This window comes from Centrocercus urophasianus, unplaced genomic scaffold (assembly GCF_019232065.1).
Source record: "Centrocercus urophasianus isolate 14NV4802_14NV808 unplaced genomic scaffold, USGS_Curo_1.0 seq_33, whole genome shotgun sequence".
Lineage (NCBI taxonomy): Eukaryota > Metazoa > Chordata > Aves > Galliformes > Phasianidae > Centrocercus > Centrocercus urophasianus.
The window spans coordinates 4,654,284-4,670,495 of record NW_024884900.1 but is presented as its reverse complement, the minus strand read 5'-3'; the positions used below and the strand labels follow the sequence as shown (position 1 = coordinate 4,670,495).

The window sequence follows — 16,212 nt, the reverse complement described above, 5'->3', positions numbered from 1 at the left end:
AGTATCAAAGGTTCGTGTCATGTAATGTCTACAGCTCCCCTGAGGGAAATAAAATCACAACATACCAATTTGCAAGTATTGTGACACTTGGTTCTGACACCACGTTCAAGTGACACCTGGGAGAGACAGCATAGCAACGTTCTTATTTTCCTTCTGGGTGGGACTCTATAGCAATCCTGTAAGCAAACTACGAACTACCAAGTGGAGCCAAGTTCCATGAGCACAGAAAAAGGACACATTCAATGCTTTAGACATTTGAACAACTGGACTAGTCTTTCATTTGATGATTTTTAAGCCTCAAGTTTACAGGCACAATTTGTACTTCCACCACTTTTTCTTTTTTTCCCCTCTGTCCCAAACTGACTTCGTTGGCAGTTATTTTGGGACAGTGAAAAGTTTAAGGTCCAATAAACTGTTAGGAACACATATGGCACAGAGCTTCCTTTACACCCTCCTGTGCAAGGGAACCAAAAGCATTTTGCATTTGCTTTGATAGCAAAAGGCCCCTACGATAAACTCAAGGAAAGAATCTTCAAAAGTCTGGAATAAAACCAGCTAACAAACCCAAAACAGGAACACATCCATTGATTTGTAGAGATTCTAGTTTATCCTAAAAGAAGCGGCCTAAGCAGTTTCCAAAAGCAGAAAGAAAAGTAGACACACAGTGCAAACTGGCTATCTGGCAACGTGTCAGGTTTGAGGCCTGGCAGCCAACAGGAGCACGTGGGCTCACAGCTGGCTTATGTCTGAGCTGCTTCCCTTTACCCTGTCTCTTCTGCTGCTTCTGAAAAGGAGAGTAAAAGCCACCAGATGAAGGGTATTGTCTGAAGTAATCTTCTGAGCAGGCTGACAGGACCACGGCGTTTCCACTAAAGCCTTTCAGGTTTTTATGGACTGTACACACTTTGATTCTAAACTAGATCTATTCCAGTTAACAGTAATCAGCAAATCATGAGTTACAGTCCTCTTGGCAAAGATACACCAGGATGCCTGAAAAACACAGACATCATTTCAGAAGGGCATCCCACACTGGCTTGTATTCCTCAAATGATCCACAATATTGTTTTCCCACATTTTAAAAATGTACACTCTTACTGAGTCAAAGCTCTGATGAGACAAGACTTTCAGAATAGCCACGGTGAAAAAGAACCATTGGCGTGCAGCTTAGTAAGTACAGGGAAGTATGAGGAACATCCCCTCTGTATGACACAGTTTTAACTCTGCCCACTCAGGAAGGCCACGCTATTCTGCTCAGAGCATTTTTGAGATTTTCTGCCTGATCAACAACACAGATTTAATCAAAACCAAAGACAAAATATACAAAGACTAACTGGGGGCCTGTTCCTTTGTGGTCCTCGGGAATGCGTGTTCCACATCTGGATAAACACAGGCCTATACAGTGAATGGAAACATTCATTCCCCTCTTCTTTCTTTCTGATTTACCTATAGTCATACATTCGGTGGCTGAAAAACAGCAGAAACCCTGCTGACACACACAAAACAGGCAGGGCTCTCTACTCTTTACAGCTACCATACCAAAGAAAACACTCAGGCTGTGACCTTCAACTCAAACGAGAGATCGTGAGGGAATTTCCACAGCTCCTGTTACATGGGTATAAACTGCTGAGTGTGACAGATGTGACATTATAACAATATAAACCGCCCCACAGCATTCTGCTCTCCGTCAGAAGGTGAGGATCAGCACCCTAAGAATCAGAAGCAAGAAGAGAGTTGTGCCTATGGAGATAATGACAACATCCTTAAAGAAGGCAGAAAAGTGAAGTTATCCCTCTACCTTGAGGCCACCAGTGTGTAGATGTGAGACTGCATCATGCTAGAAGTGCACAGGTTTGGATATCTCACAGAATTGGTTACCTTCTGTTCTGCTACTCGTGATTAAACTCCACTGGTCGTGGCAGCCAAGACACTGATAGGAACCACCAGATATCTTATACCAATGGGAAGAGAACAATTTTGTTCCTCTGATTCTGCAGGCATAGATTACTGAGGTTCCCCTGCAGAAAGCGAGAAATTCAGAGTCATGAGGATTCTGAGCTCTGAAAGGATGGTCTGAGAGTCTCAAAAAACAAAAAAAAGGTATCTACTACAGAAAATCAATACATGTTACAGAGCAGAGCATATAATGCAGGAAAACCATCACAATTCAGGCAAGCAGCTTCAGCTCCTTCATCTAAATTCTGCATTTTAGCAGCTCTCAGATGGTGAGCAGCATCATCAGCTATTGGAGCAACAGCACGAGCCCAGGCTTAGCCATTCTACAGTAATGAAAGGAGACTGAAAAAAGATGAGAGCTGATACAGTGCTCATGGCATGCCCTAGATTAGCCCTGCTTCCCTGCTGTCGGTGGGAGCTCTGCCATCAGCTTCAGTAGTACTGGAATATGCCTGTGATAGGAAAAAAAAAGGGGTTAAGCTCTTTCAAATCAACTACAGAGAAAGAAAAGCATCAAAACTTTAACAGTGTTTGTTTCCGGAGCTATTGGTTTTGTGACTGAACTGGAGGGACACAGGGAAGTTCATCACTGTAAATTATTGATCCGCTGCTTTCTAGACATTGAAACTGGTAATTAAACAAACAGTAAAGAGATACTTCATCAATTATAGAGGCGTCCCTTTAAATTACACTTGCTTCAGGATGAATAAAACACAGCAGTTAAATGCTGCAGGTGCTTCTTCATGCCAGCTTCTCATTTGAAATCCTCATTATGGCACTTACTCTAATTCTCTTATGTCTTTGTTTCTGAGCTCTCTGCAAGTATTGAGCCAGATAAGGAGAAAATAAGAGTTTGTTCCTCCAGTCTTTTTCATACAATGTCCAGAAAGTGAAGTCCCATGGTCAGAGGGAGGATTTGGAACTGGAAAAATCCCTTTTCTGCTCAATGCACTTAGTTATATGGCCAAAAGTCAAGGCTACAGCCCCTGCACAAAGCATCTCTCCTTCAAGAATCAGGCACAAGTTTTGTCTACCAGCAGCAAAACATGCAGTGTGTGAAGTACTAGGCAGACATTTGATACTGGTATATTTTCTAAATACCATAGGAAGGACATATGTGTGTACACACCCTCCACAACCTAAAATAACACTGGCAAGATGCTTCTGAAAGAACACAATGATGGCACCAGGGATCCCCTTCTAGCGGAAATCATATCACAACCACCATAGCTACTCCAATTTGATTTAAGACATTTTTATCACGGGGTGCACATTTTACAGCATCAAGACTAAAGCCATCTCAGTTTTGTGTGTTAATGTTATATACATGTGAAAATATACTTACTCTAATGCTCATTTTGAAACCAAAATATCATCTGAAGAAGAGCTGGGCCTTCTTGTATTTAGTGGTAAAGAGCCTGTCTAGAACCATGACAACATATCTCAAACCAGTGTCACTCCAGGAAAGCATTTACTGAAGTCCAAGTTTATCAACTGATTGAGACAGGTCAGGGAACATAAATATTCTAAGCAAAAAACAGCCCTGCATGTGCAGCAGAAGACAGCTTAAAAGTGCATGCAAAAAAAGCCTGACAGGTGGACACAGCTGGCATCCTTCGCTGAGCAGAAGCATCAGTGAAGCAATAATGCTAGAAGGCAAGAACGAACAGACAAGTTGCTGATGGAGGAAGATGATCCTAGAAGTCAAAGCCTGTGCTGCCCACATGAAATGGGGAAGAAGCGAAAGGACACCCAGGTGGGAGCTCAGGTTATAGAGACCACAGGGCTACGCTATGGAAGCTGAATATGATCTGTTGATGGAAATATTAAAAGAGAGAGACAAAGGCAGGTCTGTTTAAGTTTTGTGGAGGAAAGAACAGCACCTTATGGTAGGTGGACAGAGAATCAAAAAGCTGAGCTGACTCTGCCTACCGCTCCCCAGCTAATGAGGCTGAAGCACAGGGAGAGCAAGCTCTCCTACGGCCCGATGCCAATTGCTCTGTTCAGTTTTCTTTGCCTGTTCTAATGAGAGTTACACAATGTAGGACTTTATTCCTAAGTACCTGATGGCATCCTGTGTATACGACAGATCCTACCAGCAGAACAGTATTTGTGGGAAACGTTAGGAAGAGTGTCTAAGAGAGATAAAGCCTTTGAGTTGCAGACAAAGCTGCCAGTCCTCATTTCCAGCATGTCAGAGCAAGTCCTTCTTGAAGTCAGCAGCCTGGAATGAAGAGAATCTGGCATTTGTGCATGTATGTATGGTTCAGACAGTCAGGGCGGAGGGGCTGACTTTAATCATACTTTCCACAGTGGTGTGGGGGGGTGGAGGAGTGGCAAAGCACAGCGAGCAATGGGCGTTATCTGCTCCACAGTCACAAATTCCTCCTCTTTGACTTGGCATTTCAAGACTGACCTCTTTTCCTGCTCCCACTGCCCCTAGAGAAGGAACTGGAAAGGGAAGCACACGCAACTGGAATTTGAGAGAAAATCCTGCACGTTCTTGGGATTCCTGGTATCTGTGATAGGCAGCACACACTTGCCTGGTCGTTTTACAAATTCCACATTCTGGAGAATTACCGGAACAGCTGATGGGTCTCAGGAGGAATCACATGCAGGTACTCTCTTTTCCTGTGAAGCTGAACTCCACTATACCAAAATTCACTGATCCAAGTGCTAACTCGCTACTGCCTCTGCTTGTTTGCTGGGTAATAACTTTTGTATTTAATACACATATTTTAAAGTTGTATCTTTAACTTCCTTTTGCCAAAAATCTCTCTCTTCTGGAAGAAAAACAAATAAAGAAAACAAACAAACAAACAAACAATGAAGCATCTAAGGAGTATGGCCTCACAACCAGCAGTTGCCAAGCCATTTCAGCTTGTTTTGAAACATCTTTAACAAGAGTGCTAGTATAGTATCAAAAAGGAATACAGTTCCAAAATAGTTTAATCCAACTGCCCACTAATGCGTTAGCAACAATACTATATAAAGAATTCCATTTAAAACCACTTCTACTCTCACAATAAGGCTCCAGTCCACTGAGTCACATGGAGCTTCAATTCCATCTAGAAATAGCCTCTTGAAGTTTCTATCGTGGGATGGCATTCCCAAATTTTATTTATTTGAGTGCCACTACTGGTGGTGACAGCAACAGCAGCTACAAATTTCAGGAACCTGCACGTACTCTCAGGAAGGGCACACGTCCAGATCCAACCTCTTGCACGAAAGGTTTTGGCAGCAAAATGCATTCCTTCTCCTGTGCCCTTCTCTGCCTGCATTGATTACAACGTCACCTCAGATAGCACAACAGGGTAACCTTGTGCTACTATCCCACGTTTACCTCGCCAAAGCGTCCCAACAGAGCCCAGATGACTTCTGGACATTTAGACCTGTTGCAGAGGAATGCAAAAGCGGGTGTCCCCACATTCCCAGCTGAATAGGGGGACGTCCCTGCACACGAAGACCCCACAAACTGCCCTGCTCTGAGAAGCAGCAAAGACGTTCTGTCTCCAGAGAAGGCAAAACACATCTGATACCAGCACCCAGCCAGACCCCCACTCTGAACCTCAGCCAGCGCATGCAGTGCTCTGGCAAGGGGCAGAACAGACACCAGCTTCTCTTGGCTCAGTGTCTCAGTGCTATTACCTTGGCAGCCTGCTCCAGGACTTATCAGCATGCCTCTCTTCCTGACCTGATCCCATGTTGATGGGCACTCCCTGGGCAGATGGTTGCTGTACCACTTAGGAGCTATAATAAGTTTCATAGCTTGGGAATCCCCAGGACATGGGAGTAGAGATGGTGCATTCTACATGTAAATCTTAATAAATCCAGTGTTTAAAAGACAGCTAATTACCATTTATGTTCTACACAGCTAGCCCCATATTCACAAATGGAAGGTCTTAGTGCCAATCAATCCACACAAGCTTCTGAATATGACTGCAGAAGCTTCTAGTAAATTCAGACTTTTCCTCACTACCACTGACTTTAGGGATACAAAACCAGTGCTGTAAAACGAGAATGGCTGAACAAGCCACAGGGATACAACAAGCACTCATTGTACACGAAAAGCACCCTCTGAGGTACCACAGCACAGTCCCACGTTGCTGCTGGGAGCTGACATACACAGCCAACATTGCTTTGCTGCAGCCCATCTGCTGCCCCAAGCAGTGTTTGTTCAGGCCTCTGTGCTGGGACCGACATCTGTTCCGCTCTGTAGTGAGAGTTCAGGGAACTCAAATGTCTGCTGTTCTCCAAACTTTGTTTCACTAAAGTCAAGGCAGGGAGTACAGAACTACAGGCAAAACCAGTTTAATTAAAGCTTCATGTGAGCTTATACAAGCTTACCTTAGATACTAGAGGAACACATCCTCCTGACACACAAGGAAAGAAAGGGCATTGCACTGAAAGTGAAGTGGATGAAGCTCTAAGACTCCTTGGATGCTTGCTTAGTTCCCTATATGTACATGCCTCCTAAAGTCTGAAACCTTACAAAGTGATGCACATATTACCATCACAAGCCCATGAGAGGCTACAAGGCTGACAGCTGTAGTGTTCCATGATCAGGAAGTCAACACCATAAATTACCTAACCTGACACACGTGAGTATGTTTGCCACACCAGATTTGCCAGCAGAAATAGGCCTTGCTAGTAAGTGGGTCTGCTGTTCAACAGGAGCAATGAAGCTCTCTGGCAGGTGCTTGAAAAGGGAGGGATGATGGTCACTTCACACCCCCATCAATGCCATTACTGACTCAAGTGAACCTTCCTATTCTCTATCAAACTGCAAATGACAATCAGCCCACACTAAACACTGACTGAATTTTTACTCCTGCAAGCTCAGTGTCACATCTGTGTTGTGTAATCATCAGCTTAGATAAGTGGTTTGCAATTAAGATCATTTGGTTTGGGGTCAGTGAAAGCACAGCCTAAAGAGCACTTCCAAGAGTTCAGCAGTGCTAGAGGTGAATCAGAGAAATTCACTGTCCAAAACTGAAGGCCAGGTTCCAGGCTGACAGTTGCTTTTAGACCATTAGACCGTAATTTTCCTTCCCCAACTACCCAAAATTAAAAGCAAGATTTTTCACAAAACTTTTCTTCTGAAAGTAATGCCCTGTTTTTGCAGTGTTCCAAGACTTCTTTTCAGACACTGCATTCAACCCACAGCAACACTGATCTTCCTCCATTCCCCATTTCCACACAGGTGGCAACGTGACCCTCTTACAGAAGCTACTTATTTCTGATAGCAAACAATCAGTATTTCAGGCAAAAATGCATTCTATGACAAACAATTTAACTGAAGCTTCTAGAAAAAAGTAAACAGTTACATGAGTGCAGCTTCTGAGTCCTATGGACTTCAGCCTGGGCATAGTTCACATTCTCATCCTACACTGAGCTACTATGAGGAATTTTCCTTTTAGTGGAAGCTGAGCTAAAGAAAGTGGCTTGGGTAATAGCAGTTGCCAGGTAAATAGACTCAAGGCTTAAGATGGAGGGAGCTCCCTTATGTCCCTGCACAGACACTGAAACATCAGAGCAGGAACAGACACTTGGCAGCTGATCAGGTTTCAGTTTAAAGAGATCAAGCACTGCCTCCCTCTCTCTAAGCGTTTTTTGTTGGTTTTTCTTTTCCACATACAGAGCTTTGCCTCTCTTGCAACATTTCCTCTTCACGTGGTGCCCCCATCACCAACCTGCCAGGGCAGCACAGAAGCCCTTGCTCCCAACACTCCCTGCCTGCAGGCTCTCAGCACCTCTCTCTTTGCTCTGGCTCTGTCAAGAAAGGTTTCATAGTGGTCACCATCTACAGCATCATCTGGGAACAGCAACTCATCTCAGATTTTTTTCCTCTTTGTACTTCCTTGTACCAGGACAGAATTATCTCAAATCAGATTAGTTTATACTCGAGACAAACAATGTCTGAAAGCTTTAACCAAAGTATATAAATGGCCTACAGCTATCAACCCATGCATTCAATGCTGTCATGCAAAAAGAAAACGTAGTGTGTCTGCATTATCATGTAGTCACATGTTTTTCTCAAATGTTCTAAGGACAAACACACCTGTTTTAGAAATAGCTCATAAAAGTGCATAAATCACCTTTCTATTATTCCAAATTACTCCTAGCTTTCTCCACTCTCTTCATAAGCAGTCTTGAGAGCATTGTTTCTTCTGTAAATTGAGGAGTCATCTTCTTGGTGATCTTAAAGGATAATACTTTAATACAGCCAACATCTAGCCAACAGATAGAGCTGCTGTACTCCAGTAATGACTAAGATTGCAAATGATTCAAAGAAATACTTCCTACTAGAAACAAAAATTCTAAGTGCTGCAGCAAAGCACTATCTGTACTAACAAGACAGCTGGAACACATGCATCTGTCATTAGGTTATTCCATAAAGCTGAGCACTAATCTTCTTCAGCTAAACTGAATAGTCTGTGGGGAATGTCTTCAGAAGACAGACAGGAGAACAGAGTAAGATTGGTCTGATCTACATTGCAGGCTTCAACCAGCAGAAAATATTCAAATCTTCCAAAGCTTACATATATGTAAGATCCCTCTGCAGTGAGCACTGCCTCCTGGGTACGTGCAGACATACTCTAGTTGATCAGAAACGTGCTTGCTGCCATCCTGACATCCTACAGTCACAAAAACACGAGTTTTTGCCCAAGGAAACATTCTAACTTTGACAGTAAATCCGAATTCTGCCAGGACTATCGCTATAGCACTGTGCAGTTAATTGTGATACTGGGGGAACAAAAGCAAAATGAGAAATTCCGACATAAAATCAGAGTGATGCTTTTGTAAGGTGCAGAGGTGATGCAAACCACCACCAGACTTGTTTAAACAAACAGATACGTTCTGGTTTTGCTAATGACTCCAAAAGCTGCTGCTCATAGCTGTTATCCATCAGCGTTGCAACATCTGAACACTCTCCCCACTCTGTCCCTTCAAGCACAAGTCAGGCACACTGAGCTGCCCCCACTTCATTCCCACGTGAACACAGCAGTGGACAAACTCTGTTTACTGCCTTGCACACACCAGGCACTGCTGGTTCAGTGCACTGAAAAACAACCAGGTAAACAAATCCCAGTTATTTCAATATTAATAGATGTAATGGAGTGTAAGAAAGCTACCTGTAAAATCTGTGAGAAAATAGATGTGCTAACAGAAAATAGCAGGTAAGCAGCCATAAAAAGGCAAGGGAATGATTCGCAACTGAAATTCATCACTTGCTTAAATTAAGGCAGAAAAATGCCAACCATCTGTTTTGTTAACTACATTCCAATTCTGTCAGAAAGAATTCCTGGACTCCTGGTACAAAGGTGTGGCTTTCCCTCCCAGGATGCAGAAGGAGCAATTCTGAACAGCCTCCAAAAGCCTAGGAGTGGAGAACAACCTGTTATTTAAAGCAATGAGACGTGGACAGAGAACAAGGCTTTCTGGTCTCTACTTTGCAAGGTTCAATAATAAAATGACAATACTTCTGTGTAATAGTTTTCTCTCTTCTTAGAGCTGCACCATTGGATACATGAGCCTTTGCTGCAGACAAAAATCTGAACTGCAGAAATACTGCTTATAACACAACACCTCAGTGCTGCAAATACGTACGTTTGTGTTTTTAAAAAATGTTGATTATAGTGTGCTGCCCTGCAACGTGTGGAACTGCATATTTCAGTTATTAAAGCTAGCAAGCAAGTCTGTCTGCTGAAAGTCAGTTCCGTGAGTAAACAATGACTCAGTGTGGACTGTATAATGTAAAAGTTATTAGTTACTGTTAGCAAGTTTAAAACAACTCAACTCACAGCATTATACAAAGACGTATTTCAGAATGGAAAATTGTTTTCCTCCTACTTCTGTGCTTCCAGTTGTACTGTTTCAGTGGAATTTAATTTTCTAAAAAGCTAAACAGATCACTATCTCCTTATTACACAACTGGAAATGGACTTATCCCAACACTTCAGCCACGAACAATAACCACAGTGAGAGCTGAATTTACTCTTTTCTGTTCTCAGTTCTTCATTGTGGCTAAAGGTGATGCTTTGTTGGACAGGAATATCCCACCCAGACCAGGTACAGGCGAAACGAAAGCAGAAGACTATAAAATACTGAGCATGTGGCACTGAAGAAAAGCATGCAGTTGTGAGCTCACCTCAGCCCTCTGACAAATACAGGTCTCCAGTTGAATTATAGCTCCTTCAATAATCCTCTGCTTCATTAGTAAAATGGCCAATACATCTGATGATTGTCAGCTGGCACGAGGCACCACAGATCACTCTAGCTAATGAAATGCAATCCTAGACTCTAAGACACAAAGGTTTCCCTCAAAGTCTTAACATCTCCCAACGGCCGGGGCCACACATTCCTATGTTACCTTTTGTAGAGGTGAAATCTCTGGTCAGACACCAGAAAGCTACAAGGAAAGAGTCAAACATCCACGGTAAACTGTTACCAGAAAAGTGTCTCAAATAAGTCAGTGACATCAGAATGTAAAGGTACAGCCCTTAAAGCAAGGGCAGAATTCATCCTGCATCCAGACAGCAGGCTGAGTGTCACTGTACCTGTTTTGTCTGCGTACATCTTCCTGCATAACAGCGATTTTAGAAAGCTCCTTTATGGAGAAAAGCGTGTTTGGAGTGGCAGGAATTAAGCATCGGGGATGTCTGTTTTTCTTTTGTCATTCAAAGATGACCCAGTACCTGGCAAAAGTCAGAACACACTCTGACATAATATCCTTTTCTATTTTTGGCACCAACAATTACCCTGCATATTCAGTAACAAAACTTTGCAGTGACGGAAGGCTGTAACATCTCACAGCATTGTGTCCTTATTGCCTAGAAGGCAAGCAGCAGAGCACCCAAAGGCATTGCCAAATGCTAAAAATCTATGTCCATGTACTCAATTACAGGAAGGGTGGTGTCTGACCTGACCCAAGGTCAGCGTGCCAGTTAAAGGGCTGCAATGTCACAGTGAGGAGCAGCTCGTTGGTGTGACCAAGCTCTTACCTTAAGCTGCCAGGGAAAGCTATCCATGCATGCATGCATGAACACATCAATTCTAAATACTAACCTTTGTTGTCTTGTACAGGAATTTAAAATAAGACAGACTATATGGAAGATCAAACAGAAAAGGTACTGGCCCTGCTGCTCCTTGCTGCATTGCGTATTTAATCAAGGCAGGGGCAGGCTTTAAAGGATCCTTTCAGCTTTCCTCTCCACTATGCACCCCAACAGAACAGGGCTCAGTTGCAACAAATTACTTAAGATTTGTCCACTCTATCTGAAACTTCATTCAGATATTTCACATGGAGTTACTGCTCCTTACAGCTTTGTTAATGCTTTCTGGGAAGAACTGCCCACCTACCTCACCAATGCATCAACAAAGCATGAAGAATGCAAAGGGCACAAAATACATATGATATTTCCCAGAGAGAACATACAATCTAGAGGAACAGTAGATGTGGCTCCCTCAGGCAGAGAAAGTATCTGTGTTTAATCTCACAGAAAGGCAACCCAAGCAAGCCTCATCCACTAGAAATAACGATAGAAGGTTAGATATGTGGTTCCTAATCAAAGTCAGGGATAGCAATCCTAGTCAAAACCAAGCACATCACTCATGAGTTGCTTATAATGGGATGAGAGTCAAACACAGCAGAACCCCTGACAGAAGACAAATCCATGCTACGACTGCAGTCACTGGGTGCCAGCACAAAGCACCACTGCCTCCCCCAGTCCCAGCCACTTCTTCCTGCGTCACCACGTCCACGTGCTCACACAATGTGCTCAGCCAGGAAACTCCTCCACAGCGGTTCTTCCCACAGCAGTATTTTAACAACATACACTTACACGTTTATATTTATGTATCTATATATGGCTGTTCAGCCTGTAGGAAAGGAGAAGTGGCTCAGTTTCAGCTGCGTCACTTACAGGGGGAGCAGGACACACCAACCTCAGGGAGATGTGCTGTACTTTTAGCTCTTCTTCATCTCCTTCTCTGCAGCACCAACACCACGCTATTTTTTTTTCCAGGTACAAACTCATTCTACAGAAGACATCAGGCATCTGAAAGCACCCAGTGAGCAGCACACACTCATCACTCCTTCAAACTGTGAGGCAGAGCAAGCATTCTAAGCCTGCTGACCCTCAACCCTTTGCATGCTGGAATTGTTCAAAAGCATCAGCTGAGAGCACATGGCTGCAAAACACAGGAAAGTGATGCTTTATGCATTGCTTTGTGGCCATGGCCAGCTGCTGCAGATAATTTCTCATCCATTTGATGCAGGCTGTTTTTTTTTCTTTTGCCTTTTTTTTTAAACAGTGGAAGAGGAATTTGTACAGTTCCTAAAAAGCACCCTGTTTGCACCACAGTAAGGTTGCATCCCATAAGCAAAGTGACACTGCAAACAATCAACAGCTCCTAATGCCTGCCTACTGCTAGAAAAAGACTATTTAACCTTTACATGAAGGTCTCCAGGGAGTTTTAGCTCTTTCTTTTTAGGGGAAAAAAAAAAAGAAAACTCACTATATTTGATCTGTTTTTAAACTTTCTTGGCCCCTACTTCTTTTTACCATCCTTCCTCCAGTAGGCTTCGATCAAACATTAAGAAAGTCTTCTATGTGAGTTGAATGATCTGGTCAGAACTCACCTCATCGCTCTTAAGCACACTGTAAAATCTGAAGATACATCATAGAAATCTTCAGCCACATAAATTTCTCCACTGTCAGTTGTGCAAAGTCAACAAAGAATAGAAACTGCACACCGACTCCTGAGTCACAAGGGATCTCACACTCCCTTGGTACATTATGACTCAGTTATAGTGTTTGGTTTTATTGGTTTGTTTTTTGAGGAAAGATCTGTCCTTTATCCTAGGATAAATCAGGGTAGCATGAATGTAGCCTTGCACTCCATTGGCCATTGTCAGGCAGAACAGAAGACAAGACTTACACTCACACAGGCCCTCCCTAAAAGATGGGATCCACTGTCAAAACTGAACATCCGTCCCTAAGCGTCGTGACAACGGTTGCCATCCCAGGGCCTATTGTAAAAATTAAGAACTCATCAGTTCTCTAAGCCCTAGGCAGTTTCTAAAAGAGCTTTAAAAAGTGCTGACAGCTGGTAATTGTCTATTGCTCCAAAATGAGATGAAAGTAAAACGCCTTTATTGCAGCTTGCTCTAAGATGTGGTTCTGTTTCATGGCAGGGTTTGTCCCACCAACCAAGCAAATTTTTCTCACTTGTCACTTGCTAGAATGAAGCAGCTGTCATCTGCGAGAAGTTCTGGAGAAGCCTTCCACCTCCAGCAGCAAAGAAGGGATAATTACCAGAATGGTCTCTGTCACAGAATCGTTCAGATTGGAAAAGGCTTCTAAGATCATCGAGTCCAACTTTCCACTGACCACCAATGCTGACCACGTCCCTTAGTGACCACGCTGCACATCTCCACAGCTCTGGAACACCTCCAGCAATACGGACTCCCCCACCTCCCCAGGCAGCTGTGCCACTGCAGCACTGCTCTTTTGGAGAAGCTTTTCCTAATACACAACCTGAATCTTCCCTGGCACAACACGAGGCCGCTCCTTCTCATCTTATCAAGTCTTGTATCTCAGAGCCATTTTTCTTTCTACAATCCCCCCCAAAACGTGAGAATGCAGATCAAATGGAGTTACTTGGAAAATTCAAATTACCAGAATAAGAAATCAATTCAGCAAAGAGTCCAAATCCTTCCCTAACTGTTCCCACCATCTCTCGCTGCAATTAAACCCAGGTGTATTAAAAAAGGGGGAAAACGGCACGAAGTAACACAACAGATGGGGACCCTTCAGTTTGAGGGGGATCACAGACACGCAGTGCAAACTGGAGAAATTCTGGTCCTTAAGAACATCTCCAACTATAAAAGACAACTAAAAATACCGAGCTTCAAGAAGGAAGTGCTTTTAGGCACCTGTACCGCCTCTGGCAAACAAGGAAGAATTATTCCTGCACGAACACAAGCGCTATCCGCAGCGGACCGTACCACCAACGAGCGCACAACAGCGCAAGAACGCGGAAAATAAGTTTGCTACGGACAAAAACTCACTGATTAGAACGAGGCGGGACCTCGGCGACAGCTGTCGGTGACACGGCCGCACCCCCCGGTTCCGGCTGCCCGCTCCATGCGGCCCCGCAGCCCGGCGGGCGGCTCGCCGCTTCGGGACGGAGTCAGACAAGCGTCGCCGGGGCGCGTTTAGTAACGTTACGGAAGGGGAGGGCGGGGGTTGCTCCGGGTTGCCGGAGACGCGCCACGCAGCCGCCAGGATGCCCGCTGCCCTGAAAGGATCGTTTGTTTCTACCGTGGAAAGGTTATGAGTTTCTGGGAACGCCGCTGAGTTCGGGGGGAAGGACGGAACCGCCGCCGCCCCGGCCCCCCCCCGCACGTCCCGCAGGCGGCAGGCAGCGCCGCGCTCCCGCGGCCATGTGGCCGAGCCCGGCATGGGGCGGCGGCGGCGGTCCCCGGTCCTCGTCCCTCAGCTCCGGCTCCGGCCCCGCCACCGCCGTCCGCCCCTCCCTCCCCCGCCGCGCTCACCTGCTCTCCGCGCCCCCCGCCCGCTCCGCTCGGGGCCCTGCGGCGGCTCCGCCAGCGCTTCTGCACCGACTGCCCCCGGGAGCCCGCGCCGCGCCGCTAGTGAGCATGTCCGAGCGCCGGGCATGCGGAGTGCGGGCCGGGCGGGGTGGCTGCGGCCCTGCCCCCGCCCTCACCTGCCGTCAGCCGCGGCCCTCCCCACACCTCCGCCCTCCTCCGACCCGCGGGCGCGGCGGCTCCGCCCGAGGCGGGAGCGGCTCCTGCCGCTGACGTCGTTTGGGACGACGGCATCCCCCCGCTAAGCTTTGCTGCTGCATCGACTCGCGTTCCCGTCTCTTAAAACGACGGGAGCACCTGTCTCATCCAGACGCACGGCAGATACAAATCTCGGACGCCGATGCTAATCGTTCCGTCCCCTCCTCACCGCTGGCTGCCTGGGGAAGCACCAAGAGACCACTTTTGCGACGAGGCCAAAGGGCGAGCTCAGCTCTGGAGCGAAGGCAGGACCCTCTGGCAGCTCGGTTGGACGAGGAGCAGCTCGGTGCATCTCCCAGGCACGTTACCTTTTGGAGGGTCTGTACTCAGGATCCACAGTATTTCCTAACAGGGCAAAGCACCCTGAGCTCAAACGCCAGAGCTCTGCACGTCCCATTCTGCAACGGCTCAAAGCATCTCCAGCTACAAGCTTCCCTTTGTACTAAAGCACAGTACATCGGAAGCCACTTTGCTCTGCAGCACCAACAGTATTTAAACACTGAGCGCCATTCTCAAAGTAGCAAATTACAGTTTTATGGACTGTTAATGAGTATTGAAGGCTTTCTAGAAAGCTGAACTAATAGCTTTTCTCTCTATGATGTCTCCCCCAGGATTCTGGTGCTTGTTATTCAGTGAGGTTTAAAGAAACAGCTCCCTCTGGGAATGACAAGTCAGTCCAGCCAGTGTCCTCTACCATCACTGCATGTCAGTGAGTGCCATTCCGGGACCATTTACTGGAAGCCAAAGAACAGCAGAATTGCTGCCATCTCATCCTGCAACAAGGCAGAGCTCTCAGGTTTTTCTGGAGTGAGATGACTACCTAACAATTGTGTAATCTGCACAGTAAATGTCTTAGCTAATTTTCAGATCGAGTTTCAGATTACTTGCTAGAAAGACAATGCTCGGAAACAGGAGCAGTATGCACAGATGTGAACTTCAGTACGTGCTGGCTCTGCTCTGAGCAATCTGCTACCAGAACTGAAGTCATATTAAGCACTTTATAAGTACCCATGACAAAGAGATACAAATGCAGTTGCATTTAAGTATAAATGATTGCTTATTCACCTCAAAGAAAGCATAATAAGTGACATTATTAACCACGATCAGTAATTGTCTTTCTGAGTGCAGAAAATGAAACTCTGACAACCAGATGCCGCCTTGCATTTAACTGGAATCCAGCAGCATGGATAGCCAATGCTAAAGAACACTAACACTTGTGAAAAATACTTTCCCCAGTATTATTTCTCAATTCAGGACAGCCTTACTAAATTGCTCAGCACACAGCTAACCATGCAAGAGAAGAGCAGAGAATAAAAAAGCAGGCTTACAGTCTTGCGTTCTCCGTTGCGATTAACCACGCGGATGATTTCTCCTGTAGGAATACATTCAATCTGCAGTTCCATCTTTCCAAGGTAAGTTAGTAAGAAGAAAACCTCAACTAGCTG

At 45.2% G+C, this 16,212-nt stretch overlaps 1 protein-coding gene across 2 annotated transcripts in view; it reads right to left on the bottom strand.

The window, feature by feature from the left end:
* The window catches only part of MYO1C (myosin IC), a 53,657-nt gene extending 37,445 nt beyond the window's left edge, over positions 1–16,212 (bottom strand). Inside the window, exon 1 of one of the 2 annotated variants that reach the window (XM_042830118.1) lies at positions 16,096–16,212. In XM_042830118.1, coding sequence (XP_042686052.1) covers positions 16,096–16,170 — 75 coding nt within the window. In that variant the 5' untranslated portion in view covers positions 16,171–16,212. Of the gene's footprint in view, positions 1–14,515; positions 14,563–16,095 lie in introns of those variants that run through there. The other variant, XM_042830120.1, reaches the window with a different exon arrangement.